Raw genomic sequence first — 15,584 nt, 5'->3', positions numbered from 1 at the left:
TTTCACACCAGATGCGGTTTGCATGTGCGCTCTGGTTGTTAGAAATATATTTTATCCCAGAGGCGATCTATTCGTGAGCTGGTTGTTTGAAGAAATGTTTCACACCAGATGCGGTTTGCATGTGCGCTTTGGTTGTTAGAAAATATTAAAGAGACATTTATGTTATAAAAACATAATCTATTTGCATCATATAATACTTATATTTATCATATTATACTTAATTTTCTATAGTAATTAGTTAAAGATGGATAAGCAAAGGACTGTACTCATTTTTGAGAGGTTTTATTTTTTCAAAATTACATGAAATGATAAAGATAATGTGACATATATTATTATTATAACTATTAATTTTTTTTAAATACTAATCCATTTATTTTTCTTTACAGGCGACAGTTACTAAAGCTATTACAAAGTTGTGAAGAAACAAATGACTCCAGCAGCATTAAGGGTACCAGGGATGAATCCATTGATTTTAAAAAATCGGTAAAACTTTCCGATACGATGGCTTCAAAACTTGGTACCCAAATAATGCAGCGCCTAGAGTCTACTTCAAATACAGGTATGTTATCAGAAGTAGATAATCAGAATATTGAACTATGCGACAATAACGAAAATTTTGTTATTGAAAATGGCCCTCTTGATACAAATCGTATCCAGGAAAGTATGCCTAGGGCCGTCGCATTGTCGACATTTCTTTTATGTGGAATGAAATCCACAGAACCTTTGATAACCATGCGAAAGGAATAGAGTGCCAATTTAAAGATTGGAAACTCGTTAATTCTTATCGCCGTGGGTTCATGACGCAATTGTTCTTCAAGTGCCAAATGTGCAATTATGAAGCTAACATCTGGTCAGAACCCACAGATCCGAAAACATTGGACATAAATACGGCTGCTGTAGCAGGAACTATTACAGTTGGAATTGGTTTTGCCCAATTGGAAGAGCTGTGTGCAGCTATGAACATTCCATGTATGTCTGATAAAACTTACATAAAATATCGAGAAAATGTTATCGATGATTTCGAGGAAACAGCTATGGAAAATATGAAAATAGCTGGCGATGTTGAAAAGCAACTCGCTCTCGAAAGAAAAGAAACAATAAACGGTATTCCGTATATAACTGTTATAGCGGATGGTAGTTGGATGAAGAGATCGTACGGCAACGCCTACGATTCTCTTTCCGGCGTTGGTGCTATAATTGGTTACCGCACAAAAAAGATCCTTTTTGTCGGCGTCCGCAATAAATTTTGCACTATATGTGATATGGCAGAAAGAAGTAGAATCGAACCAAGACACCATAAGTGTTACAAAAATTTCGATCGTAACGCAAGCTCCACGAGTATGGAGAGCGACGCCATTGCAGAAGGCTTTAAAAGTAGCCTAGAAATGCATGGAATAATCTATAGAACAGTTATTGCCGATGGTGATAGCAGCGTATATCAGACCATCATTGATTGCAGACCATATCGCGAACAAATGGTTACCGTTAAAAAAATTGAATGTACAAATCATTTGCTTCGCAATCTGTGCAAAAAGTTGAGGATTGTAGCAGAGACAACTCAGCAAAAAATGCATAGAAAGCATGGTTTCGTCTATCTACGAAATGTTGTAAAAAGCAACATTTTGAAGATACGAAAAGAAGTGATAAAAGCAATTGATTTACGAAAAAAAGAAGAACAACCTGACCATTATAAGGCTATGAAATTACAAAAAGATATATTAAATATTCCTAGCCATATATTTGGTGAACATAAACGATGTCAAGAACGCGGTCGTATTTGTGACTGTGCTGAGGAAATGAAAAAAAATTATGTACCGTTTCTCAAGTTGCACGGTCTTTATCAAAAAGTAGAGAGTGCTATGATATATTTAAGCGCTTATTCCGATAGCTTGTTGCTCAAATTAACCAATAATCCTGCAGAGTCTTTCAATTCGATAATCTGCAAAGAAATTGGTGGAAAGCGCATCAATTTTGGTAATCGAGGCTCCTATAACGCTAGAATTGCGGGGGCAGTTGTGCAATATAATACACAGCAAGTTCTCACGCAAGTGCATAAAAGCATATGTAAAAATGTTCCTCCCATTATCGAGACTTTGGAAGAGCGACGACAAGCAAAAGTTGCAAGAACCAGAGAATCTCGAGAAATGAATGGAAGGCAAAAAAAGTTTAAGCGGGAATCAGGCACAGATAGTTTTTATGGCCCGCAATCACAAAAACCAGATCTCCCATCCTATGTTTTTGAGCAACTTCGACAAAATCATTTGGAAAAGTTGCTTGAAAATGGAAAAAATTGGAGACAAATTGAACGTGATACAATGGAGCAAAGTGAATCTGATTTGTGGCACTCATTGAGACAGGAAATGTTAACGGCGTCTAATTTTGGAATCGTATGTCGTATGAGACCGACAACGTCCTGCGCCGTAATTGTGAAGAATATATTATTTCCTTCTTCTATCGATACCGCGGCTATGAAATATGATCGCGAGAGAGAAAAAATCGCGAAAGAAGAATTGGCCGTAACATTAAAAAAGGAGATTAAAACTTGCGGATTATTCATTGACATTGAAAATCCATGCTTAGGTGCATCTCCTGACGGACTCATTGATAAAGATGGTCTGGTAGAAATAAAATGTCCTCTATCAGCTGAGCATTTAACAGCAGAAGAGGCCATAAAGACGCTGCCTCAACTAAAAGGCATCTTTAATAAGAAAAATCCAAATAAGATGAATGAGAATCATCGATTTTTCTATCAAATTCAAGGGCAATTAAACGTAACGCAGCGAGATTATTGTATTTTCGCTGTATGGACACCAAAAAGCATGAAAATAGTACGTGTTAATAGAGATAATGTATTTTGGAATAATAAAATGCTGCCCTTTTTAACACATTTCTATTATGATTGCATGCTTCCAGAAATCTTGGATAGTCGGCATAATAGACATATGCCAATTAGAAATCCAAGATACATAATAGAAGCTCAATAAGAAGCAGCCAAAAAAATAATTAAGCGAAAAAGTCTTCGACAATGTAATTTAGAAGACGAAAACATTATCCAAGAAGATGAATGTTTCGAATCTGAAATAAATATTTCGAATATTTTACCAATGGAAGCAACTATTGTTACTGCTCCGAGTGCAGAACAAGATGACGAATGCATCGTTGTTAGTTACTTGAGTAATAAAGAACTAACTGAAGACGATGTAGCAAAACAAAAACAATTTTTAGATAATTCAGTTGCTCCTTTATATTTGATAAAGGATAATGTTTTACCTATAAATAGCAAAATAAATGATGAATCATTGGACCGATTTTTACGCGTCATAAGAGATAATTCTCATTTTGAAACCCAAAGTGTGTTATATTTGGAATACCCTCATATAATTGTAGCAAGTCGTAGTAACAAAAGCTTACAAATTATTGGAGGAAATTGTAGTGACCACTGGCGATGTATTTTTTTTGATGGCACCAAGCTTCGAGTGTACGATAGCTTACCTGGTTGTATATACGATAAATTGGTGCCTAAAGAAAAAAATTATATTAATCGCCGTTATCCACTAGTAAATAAAAACAATATAATATTTGAAAAGGTTCAAACACAACCTGATGGCATATGCTGTGGTATTTATGCTGCAGCTTTCGCTACAACGATAGCCTTAGGAGGAAATTCTTGTAAAGAGAAATATTCCACTGATGTGAAATATATGAGGCAACATTTTTTTAAAATTGTAGCAGAAAATAGACTGTCGCCTTTTCCAAAATGAATATCATTGGAAAAAAATGCCTCAATGCAAATATCTCGTTTGCATATATCGGAGAGACGAAACAAATATATTATGGTTGCGTCTCACGGGAATGGGCGATGGAGGGGCCCATTCTATTCTCGATATAAATCTGTTATTTCGATGCTTTTCAGGCAAAAATGTATTATGAAAATATTTATAAATATTACTTATAAATTTTATAAATATACAATATTACATCTCAAACAATTAGTATAATTTTATATTATTAGCTTTTGATTATATTGATTTAACAAACGTCATACATAAATTGTTATTTGTTAGAAAGTTATATGCAAATATCCTTTTTATTGTATATACAGAGTGTCGCAGAGTATTATAGCTGTATAAGCGTTTGTGAAGAAAGCGCAGTAAATTGAAAAAGTCCCCATAACATTTTACAATTATCGCAATAATAGAAATATTGAATAACATCGGACGAATGTGTATCTCTGCGTGTGTGTCTGAAAAAGAGAGAGAGAGAGAGAGAGAGAGAGAGAAACGCTCGGCCGTTCGAGCTATCGCACGATCCAGCGTGTTAGACATTTTGTCGGCGCGCGGCAAGGGGAGGGACAGCAGGGCACGCCGCTACTATTGGTTACACCGTCATCGTTGCGCCGCACTGTCCTTCCCCTTGCCGCGCGCCGACAAAATGTCTATCATGCTAGACCGTGCGATAGCTCGAATAGCCGAGCGTTTCTCTCTCTCTTTCTCTCTCTCTCTCTTTCTCTCTCTCTCTCTTTTTCAGACACACACGCAGAGATACACATTCGTCCGATGTTATTCAATATTTCTATTATTGCGATAATTGTAAAATGCTATGGGGACTTTTTCAATTTACTGCGCTTTCTTCACAAACGCTTATACAGCTATAATACTCTGCGACACTCTGTATATACAATAAAAAGGATATTTGCATATAACTTTCTACAAATAACAATTTATGTACGACGTTTGTTAAATCAATATAATCAAAAGCTAATAATATAAAATTATACTAATTGTTTGATGTAATACCGTATTCGTAAAATTTATAAATATATAATATTTATAAATATTTTCACAATATATTTTTATTATATATACAGGGTGACCCATTTTAACTTAGGCAGCCAAATAACTCGAAAAATAAGCAAGATAGAGAAAAATGTTTTAGACAAAAGTTGTATGGTTTCGAGGGGGCCATAAGATGGTATCATTGGTTTGACCTTGAAGAGTCATTTGAAGGTCACGTGAAGGTCACTTCAATTTTTTTAAATGGAATACTCTATATATTTTTGTACATTCTTGTAGCTTATTTCGAGAGCTTTCCAAAACACTATAATTAAGTACCTTTCCGTTAAGTACTTTTTGAGTTATGATGCTTGAAATAATTTCTTAATTTTACATAAACCGTAAAATATCTTGTAAAATATTCATTTTTCGATTATCTTACCTTAATACTTTTATGTACAAAATAATGAGAGGAATCAATTGGTGTAAAGAAAACACATAGTTGTTTTTAAGAAAAAATATGGAATTGTTAATTGCAAATTACATATTTTTTCTTCGAAACAACTATGTGTTTTCTTTACACCAATTGATTCCTCTCATTATTTTGTACATAAAACTATTAAGGTAAGGTAATCGAAAAATGAATATTTTACAAGATATTTTACGGTTTATGTAAAATTAAGAAATTATTTCAAGCCTCATAACTCAAAAAGTACTTAACGAAAATGTACTTAATTATAGTGTTTTGGAAAGCTCTCGAGATGAGCTACAAGAATGTACAAAAATATATAGGATGTTCCATTTAAAAAAATTGAAGTGACCTTCACGTGACCTTCAAATGACTCTTCAAGGTCAAACCAATGATACCATCTTATGGCCCCCTCGAAACCATACAACTTTTGTCTAAAACATTTTTCTCTATCTTGCTTATTTTTCGAGTTATTTGGCTGCCTAAGTTAAAATGGGTCACCCTGTATAAAGAGACATAGCTAAATGAGAGCAATGATATTAGAATTATGTTTAAATATGTACGCAATAATGATAAATTTGTGCTCTAAAATTGTTGCTTGTGCGAGACGATAGAGCAGTGAAAATGCAACATATTTTTTGTTCCAATAAACACATTTAAACACAATGTAAAGAAAAGCTTTCACATTGCTCTTTCTAAAATATGCATGTTTTTTATTCTAGACAATACTGTCGGTAACTATAAGTGTTGGTAATGTACCGACACTTTTAGTTATGTTAAAATGAGGGCGCCTACCCGTCGGAGTTCGGCTGCGACTCCGGCATCTTCTTAACCGTCTAAAATATTTTCTAAAATATTATTCTCACGTGAATTATACATAATATTTCGGTAATTATTTAGCTTAGGGGAGCCACCTCGGATAACCTTGACCTTGACATATGTTGTCAAGGTCACTGTCCTGAATAACATTCAAAAGGTTTTAGCCGGCGCTCATTGTTTATTTAAAAGTTATTAACAAAAGAATTTCACAATTTTAATGCTTTTTATCTCCGAAAATATTGATTTGAGAAAAAAAATTTTAAGCAAAAAATAAAGCCGCTGAAAAACTACAAAAAAGGTTATATGCATTTTTTCCGTAAACCTACTATTTTAGCTGTTATATAAAAAAATAATAATTTTAAATACATTTAATACAATTTAAATTTATATAGAATTTAATACAATTTAATACAATTGTTATATCTTTATTAAGTGTATAGGCGGTCAGGATAGGGCGGAGTAAGGTAATAGATATCACTGCTTCTAGTTCTGGAGAATAAGACTGTATATTTAATATACGTGTGCTCCTTAGCCGGTACAAAAGCGGACGAGAGCAAGTCCTGCTCCGTATCACGAGTCCTGGCTACGTAGGCACACGGAAAAGTGGGGGCCATGATTTGGCATAATCGGGGGCTCGTGGTGATAAGGGCGACATCACACTTGACTCGCTCGCGGATCCATAAACGCGCGCGTAATATAAATGTCGATACGTATCAACAATTAAAAATTATCACAAATGTATGTGTACACACACACGCGCGCGCGCGCGCGCAGGGGTGCAAGGGGGCCTTCGGCCCCCCTCCCGCAACCATCCCGCCGGTAGGCAAGGTGGACCTCGCTTTATAACTTACAGCATATATCCATTGTGATTCAACTCTTCGCAATGCGTCCCCTACCGGCGGGGTGGTTGCGGGAGGGGGGCCCAAGGCCCCCCTTGCAACCCCCTGCGTGTGCGTGTGTGCGTGCGTGCGTGTGTGTGTGTGTGTGTGTGTGTGTGTGTGTATGTACACATACATTTGTGATATTTTTTAATTGTATTAAATGTATTTAAAATAAAGAATAACAATTTTAGGAAGTAGCATAAATGTAGCATTTATTTATTGTAATTTATAATTCATTTATATTTTCATTGATAGGATACATAGCAGCCATTATTCGAAAGAAAGCATCTAATCGGTTTTCATCATCGAATGTCTTTTTGAAAATAAATTCCGCTAAATAATGATTAAGTGATCATCTAAGTGGTGATTTAAAATAATTATTTTTTTATATAACAGCTAAAATAGTAGGTTTATGAAAAAAAAGGATATAACCTTTTTTGTAGAGTTTTTCAGCGGCTTTATTTTTTACTTAAAAATTTTTTCTCAAATCAATATTTTCGGAGATAAAAAGCATTAAAATTATGAAATCTTTTGTTAATAACTTTTAAATAAACAACGAGCGCCGGCTAAAACCTTTTGAATGTTACTCACGACAGTGACCTTGACAATATATGTCAAGGTTATCCGAGGTGGCTCCCCTAAGCTAAATAATTACCAATATTTCTTAACATACAAATTATTGATATAAATATTATTAAATTAATAATTAATAATGTATAACTGATCGAATTAGACGGTGTAGAATCATTAAACTTAAATTACATATTCTAATTCATATTAAGGTCTGATTAATTATAGAATTTTCGTAATTGTTAATAACAATCGCGTACCTTTCGACTCATGTGCCCACGAAAACTCTACAATTACATTCCTGCTTCCGAAGAGGAGGAAATTATTTTCGAACTCGAACACATCTTTTGTTCTAAGGCATGTGACTATCGACATATCATCACTAAGGCCGCCTCTGTCGCGATAAGCTTCCCGCAACTGAGCAGCGGTCTTGGGAATTCGTAGCTCGGCATTCATTGCTAATCGAAGATAGCCCAGTCGGTTTAGAGTGTTCTGCGTGTCCTAATCGTTTAACTCGTGTGCATGACGTAAATGAATGCCTCGCGTGCTTGCGAAAGTATTCGGAATATCAAAATAATCCTAACGATTATACCCGCAACTCCGACGGAATGATATACATACACATAATAGATCGAGTTAGCGCCGCTGGAGACGAATTATCCAATTTATTTGCACTCGCCTTATAGATCTTGCACTATTCTTAAATATATCGCTGAAGAAAATTGGCGTTTTATACATCGCGAATATAATAGATCGCGCGTATCCCCGGGAAGAATCGCGTAGATTCGTTTGACCCTAAAAAGCAATCATTGTCCGGGCTGTAATCCGAGTACCTGCATTCGCCTTCGCAGCCGCGACTAGTGTCCCTAGAATACAGAGTCTGGACACTCCGAATCAAAGCCCCTCAAAATGGCGTCCATGTGTGATGTGTGTGTGTGTGTATATAATGAAAGAGAGTTCTTATAGAAGAATTGAAGACACATAAAGAGAAAAAGTAAGTAATAAATAACATAAATAATAACACAATAATATATAATGTATAACATATCAAATATTATAACATAATTATTAATACATATAATACATATAAATTATTTTATCTCTAACCTCTAAATAATGTTAATAAAATATACATTTAATTTTAATGATAGGCTAAACCATGCCTTATTGTTGTGTCACCAAGTGTTCCAATTCCTCGAAAAAACATTATTCCATGCATCGCTTGCCGACAAATATGGATAGAAGGCAACAGTGGATTAACAATATTGGCCGATCTGTCTGGAAATGGTCCAATAATACAATTAAAAAGGCTCTACGATTGAAACTATCACTACTTGTTTTGCTATATGTATATGATCAAATTTTACATTTATAATAAATGAAATACGAAATAAATCTTGTTCTTCGATGTTTTATCTTTATTCTAGGATTTTTTATTTTATTTTTCATTATTTTATTTATTTATATTACTTTATTTATATTAATGATGTTTTATTGTTCTTTGAATACATGTGCGTTTCCGCTGCATTTTGATTCGTTCCGCCATTTTGAGGGGCTTACGAGCTGAACCAATGAAAAGATGTCTACGAACTGTCCAGACTCTGTATTCTAGGGACACTAGCCGCGACCGGCCGGGACATAACACCGTATAATTGTAGCATAATAACAGACAACTTTATAAAAGAAACTTTATAAAAGAGTTAAATAAAAGAATTATAGCTGTCATGACCTTGATTTTGATGCATAATACAAAAATGAATATCCAAATTAAAATTGGACTTTTTTAATTTTTTGCAGTTGTTACATGTTATGTTTTGAATAATATACATATATAAATATAAAATATATTATTACTTCTGTTTTTCATTTTCTTTACAGTTTCTTGTTTATTTGCAATATATTTACATATATTTGTATTGTAAATAAAATATAAAGATTTTATAAGAAAAGTAAAAAAAATAGATTTAATTAAATCTAAAATTTTATATACACTTACGATTGATAATTCGCTCCATTCTAGATCTAGCGAAGCATACATGTCTATTCTAAACTATATATAAAAGTTAAGGCCCTTGCACAATGCTAGGTAACAGGCAATAGGAATAGGGAATAGAAACTATTCATCAATAAATACGCAGAATAGAAAATATTCCCCAATAGGAGCAGAGAATAGATACTATTTCTGTTCTTATTGCCTGTTGCCTAGCATTGTGCAAGGGCCTTTATACATATGAACTCTATGCACATGTATAAATCTTACAGATATATTAGAATACACATCCTTTAGATTAATTTCATTAGATCTAAGATGGGATGAATGATTAATGTGAATGTACATATAATACATATACAGTTTCCCATGAAATTTAATTCTATAACATTTATAGTGTCATTTCTCTAATGATATTTAGTGTCATTTGAAAAATTTTGAGAACGATAATAAAAATATAAGCAAATATTAATATATTTATAAGATGCATCTAGATCAAGGATATTACAGCTATACGTTAATGCATGTATTTATTTTATTTACATTTATATCTTAGATGTTAACGATGATAGCAGTGAATCGGAATATTTGCCATCTGAAGATGAACTACGTTCATTGGAACATAACGAACAGAAAAAAGTTAGAAATATTAAATTAAACAAATCAGTTTTAATGCAATACGAGTCAAGTGTCGATCTTATAACACAGTTATTTATTATACAATCAAATAAGTATGGAACAAATTACAAAGAAAAGTTTGCGAACGTTTCGACCCTATTTTTGGGCCATCTTCAGCGCAAATGTGATGATGTGATAAAAATAACAAAAGGTTTTTATATCGGAGTCAATTACAAAATGTGCCGTCTTAAATAATAATAAATGCTTCGGTATCTCATTATTTTGACGATACCTGTAATAAAATCAGTCGTCAAAGAAAAAATTATATGAAAATAAAAAACAAAAAGTGAAATAAATTAAATAAATAATGTAAACTAATGTGAACAAAGATAGAAATAAGTAATAAAATTAAACTTGAAAGGTTAAGAGGTTGAAATTTTTGTCAATTTTTTAAAAATCAACAACAATTAGAATAATTTAAATAAATATAAACTAAATATAGAATCATAAAGAATTAAAAATTAAAAAGTTAAGAAGTTAAAACTACGAAATTAAGACTTACTTCCAGGCATCGAAAACAATGACGAGCCGTTGGAGACGAATGGAGACAACTCAACATCTCCGAAGACAAAGATCGACTAGTCTTTAACGGATAGATGTGACTTATTTATAAACGATAAAGCGAGTCAAATAATATATAAATGTACACATACGCAAAGTCGCAGATCTATTTATTATGTGTCATGTTCTGGTAACTTCGATTAGTTGGTTCTGTGAGACAGAATCTTCCAACAGTTTTACGAGTTCGACAGAATGTCTTAGTTGTGGGTTCTTCTTGCGGTTAAGGGAATAAAACCCCAGGATAATTAATTGCTTTGAGTTAGATTTTCTTCGCTGATGATGATTAAAGAAGTATACTCTTGTTTAAAATTTGAATTCTTTATTCTGAATTGACTTGATCTAGCGTTTTACAGTAAGAATCTGAGTGAGTCTAAGTCTAGAGTAAATCTACGAGAATGCCCGCTCTTCCGTTGTTGGAAGTGTTTTTATACACTTTTGAAAATGAGTGGTAGGGGTAATTTATGACAGAGTTTTAAGAACAAATTCCTTGGCTTATTCTATGAAATGGATTTTTGCGAACTTCTTGGGTGGTCTTTAAGAGAAAGTTTTCTAGGAATACGTATTAACTGATTCTCTGAATGCATTGCTTGCAAGGTCGTGTCCTACATACATTATAGTAGTTATAATAAATTACGATAAATGACCTTTTTCAAAGATTTACAATAATTGATTATTTAAAATATTGGTCATTTATCATGATTTTTACATAAATAGATTCTCCTTAATCTTTTAGACATATTTTACATTATTTTATATAGTTTGTATAATAAAAGTTCATATTTAAAAGGATTTCCTTATATCGTCCTTGTCTTTCCCAAGTATTACATATAAGTCTATCTCGCTCATATAGATGATTCATATATGTCTCTCTCTCTCAGATTCGCATTTTATTATAGGTGACATATAAGTGTGTCTCTCTTAGTTTCATGTTAGTTTGTACTTGTAGCTTATTGGATGGAAGATAGTAAGAAAAGAAAAATTTCTGCTGGATCTAGGGGACGTGACATATGATAGAAGACTGTGTTAAATTTTTGGCAAATTGTTGACAATGTTTAAATAAATTTCTGGTAAACGTTCAGTATCCGTTTGCAAATTTAGACCATTTTTTTGTCTTTTTATAAATAGCATTTCAGAAATCAATTTTTTATTCAAAAATGGTTCCCGATCTAAAATCTGCACCTCATCCCAATTAAAAACATGATCGAAACCAATCCTGTGATTAGTGATGACAGATTGAGTATTAGTGTTACGTCTAATATAACTGCGATGTTCGTTGATTCTGGTGTGCAGTTGTCTGCTAGTTTGTCCAACATAGGATGCATCGCAATCAATGCAATTTAATTTAGAAATATTAAATACAACTGTGTCCTCAGCATCAAGTGTAGATGTTTCATCTGATGTTGATATATTTGCATGCAACGACGAAAATATATACGTAGAATAATCTAATACATAAAGTAAACAAAACTATTGTTGTTTTTGCTTGAAATTACAAACACAACTTTCACGTCACTTGGAAACTGTACACCGTAATGAACCTGAAATTACAAACACAACTTTCACGTCACTTGGAAACTGTACACCGTAATGAACCTGAGGTTGAAAAGTTCGCCATGTTACCTAAAGGCAACCCAGAAAGAAAAAAAATAATAGATATCATTCGAAGAAATGGCAATTTCAAATTTAACATAAACTCAGAAGTCAATAATGGAAAACTTATTGTATGCAGACGTCCTAATGAAAAACATAATAAATCTGCTAGACTTTATAGCATGTGGAAAATGTAAAGGTTTTTTTGCAAAACAAACAATAAGGCATCATTCTCAAAAATGCCTTAAAAAAGATTTTAGCAAAAATAAATGCATCATGGTTATGAACAGAAAAGTGACTTGCAGAATACACCATATGGGAAATGAAACATTAGCGAAAACAGTATTTCCAGTAATGAGGGAAGATGAAATAACAAGGATTATACGCTATGATGAATTATTAATATTGTATGCAAATAAACTATGCATTAAATATAAAGCACAACATCAACACGATATGATACGTGCAAGATTGCGCGTTCTTGGACGATTCCTTTTAGCATTAAAAAAAATTAATTCAAATATTGAAGATTTTAAGTCACTCTATCATCCAAAAGTGTACGATGATTGCATTTCTGCAACAAATGTAGTAGCAGGATACGATAATGAAGAAAATATTTATAAAACTCCAGCAGTAGCGGCTAATTTATCAACATTGCTGAAGCATATAGGAAATCTACTTATTACAGAATACATAAAGACAGATGATTCAGAAAAAAAGAAATTAGTGAGATTTTTTAAAATTATTGATCGTAGATATTGGAACGAGTATTAATAAAACTGTAATTGAAACGCAGTCAGCTTATAAAAGACGTAAAAAGACCAATCTACCATCAATGCGATATTCAAAAATTATATAAACATTTGAAAAAAGTACGAGAAGGAAATTACATTGCATTAGAAAAGTCCTTTTCTTATAAAAATTGGATTTCTCTAGCAGAGGCAACACTAACGTCAATCCATGTATTCAACAGACGACGAGCAGGAGAAATAGAACGAATATTAATTGAAGACTTCAAAAATTATGAAAGAATAAATAAAAACATGTACAGCGATATATATACATCATTATCAGAAGAGAATCGAAAAATAGCAGAAAATTATAGTCGATTCTGTATAAGAGGAAAATTAGGACGTACTGTGCCGATATTATTGACGAATTAGCTGCTTAAATGTATTCATATAATTTTAAAATTTCGTAAAGAAGCCGAAGTGTCTGAAAAAAATCCGTATCTTTTTAGATTACGCGGTTGTAACAAAAATAGGTACAGCTACCCAAGAGCTTGCATTTTAATGCGTAAATTCTGAAGCGAATGCAATGCAATAGAATCATCAAGTTTACGCGGCACGATTTTACGGACACGTAGCAACTCATTGCATACAATTGAATCTGAATGATATCGATGTTTCCGATTTAGCTACATTCATGGGACACGCAGAAAAAATTCATCGAGAGCATTATAGACAATCTTTAGCTAGTAGAGATATTCTTAAAATCTCGCAATATTTAGAGGCAGTCCAAGGTAATGAACAAGATTTAAACGAATCTTCATCAGATAGCGAATACGAAGATGGAGAAGATGAAAAATTAGAAGATGAGAATAATAACGACATAATAATGGACAAAGAGAATGTTTCTTTAAGTAATTATATTGGAACTAATTCTTTATTTTTATCTAACGAGAATTATACAAGGTGAAAAATTAAATGTTACATAATATTTTTGATCTATAGATATGACAATATCTAATTTATAGCTACACATGATCTTGAAAAAGAAACATAAAATACTTGTTAGAATCATTAAAATAATTTTAACGACTAATAAAACTTATAATTTATAAGTTGAAAAATTAATATTTTATTAATTTTATTAAAATCATAGTCTAGAAATGTTATGTTTAATGTTTAAACTAAATATTATTCACAAATATTATTCACATTATGTATAATATTAAGAACTGCATACTTAAAAATATTACTTGTTATAAAATGTTATTGTAATAATAATTTTATATTAATGATTTCTTGCTTGAATTGTTTGTTGGGAAGTTTCAAGAATGTTAGATTGTAACAAGTTCAATTTTTCACCTTGCGCATGTTTATTCGAAATTTATTTGTTTTTAATGCTAACAAAATATTTATTTCAGATACATCCTCATGTAATACATCTGATAATAGCATTACGAAGGAAATACAAAAAAATAATAAACGGAAGAGCTCCAGTAAGTATTTTACATCAATTTATTAAAATTCAATTTTTAAAATTTATTAAAATTCATATTTTGGTTGTGTACACAATAAACAGAGAATATATATATTAGATTAACATTTATTGATTTTATAAATATCTTGTAGAAATTTTTACTTAAAATTCACTTATTTTAAAAATACTTCAAAGATATTACTAAACAACATAGTCTCTGCGAATGTTGCAAAAATGTTTAATAAATATTTAAAAAATATATAAGTATTAAAAAAGGTGCAATTAATCATAGTGATATTTATACAACGTTAAAAGCTACATATTAAAAAATGTTATACACTATTGAATAGCGTTACAATAAATTTTATGAATTATATTTTTCTTAGTAGATTTATTTCTTTGATAAGCAGTATTAAAATGTGACTATTCAAAATAGTGTTGTAAAGTAATTGAAAAGCTATTGAAGAAGAATCATTTAAAAAAAATTTTAAAAATATATAAATTATCAAGAAAAATATTATCGAGAATTTTAGCTTAATTGTTTTTACTATTTTCTTTCATGACTCCATTATATTAATAATTAAATTGTAAAATGTAAAGCTAATAAAATAAAATTTTATTTTTATATTTTAACATACTTTGTTTAATTCATATATATATTTTTATCATTTATCAATTTATTTAATTCATATCTATTTTTGTGATTCATTATTTATCGCTTTTAATATGTATACACTATTTTAAAAATACATGGTTCTTCTTCTAGCATCTCCTTATGGCAAAACTAAAAGGATGCGCTGGACAGAAAAAGAAAGAGAAACAGTTCTTCAAGCATTCGCCACACATATGAAGAACTTAACGTTACCATTTTTACGAGAAATTCAAGAAATAAAAAAGAAATACATAATAAACAAAAGACTCTACATGCAAACTCTAAAGGCAAAACTTTACAGCAAAACTACATGTGGATAATGTCTACAGCAAACTCTATATGTGGACAATGTCTTTTTGGTAATTGCTTTAATTGTTGCGTTAATTTAAAACATTTA

At 31.7% G+C, this 15,584-nt stretch overlaps 2 protein-coding genes across 2 annotated transcripts; both read left to right on the top strand.

Annotated features, from left to right (window-relative positions):
* Positions 1-698: 698 nt before the first annotated feature.
* Positions 699-2,984, top strand: LOC145963574 (uncharacterized). The gene has a single exon (XM_083085662.1). It carries the CDS (start codon positions 699-701, stop codon positions 2,982-2,984), a length of 2,286 nt encoding a protein of 761 aa, XP_082941788.1.
* A 10,122-nt stretch (positions 2,985-13,106) lies between these two features.
* LOC145962392 (uncharacterized) lies at positions 13,107-14,580 on the top strand. The gene is made up of 2 exons (XM_083083456.1): positions 13,107-13,972; positions 14,480-14,580. Exons 1-2 carry the CDS (start codon positions 13,756-13,758, stop codon positions 14,578-14,580), a joined length of 318 nt encoding a protein of 105 aa, XP_082939582.1. The 5' UTR covers positions 13,107-13,755.
* Positions 14,581-15,584: the final 1,004 nt, after the last annotated feature.

The sequence above is a fragment of the Camponotus vicinus genome, unplaced genomic scaffold (genome assembly GCF_025532165.1).
Source record: "Camponotus vicinus isolate PSW18456_S1 unplaced genomic scaffold, iyCamVici1.0 SCAF_12, whole genome shotgun sequence".
In the NCBI taxonomy this organism is placed as follows: Eukaryota; Metazoa; Arthropoda; class Insecta; order Hymenoptera; family Formicidae; genus Camponotus; species Camponotus vicinus.
Note: the sequence above shows the minus strand (reverse complement) of the source record. Positions and strands in the feature narration are given on the sequence as shown.

Coding starts and splice junctions, on each gene's coding strand:
- LOC145963574 (XM_083085662.1), top strand. CDS start 699: ATGTGGAATGAAATCCACAGAACCTTTGATAACCATGCGAAAGGAATA.
- LOC145962392 (XM_083083456.1), top strand. CDS start 13,756: ATGGGACACGCAGAAAAAATTCATCGAGAGCATTATAGACAATCTTTA. Junction 13,973..14,479: donor CAAAGAGAATGTTTCTTTAA/GTAATTATATTG, acceptor TATTTATTTCAG/ATACATCCTCATGTAATACA.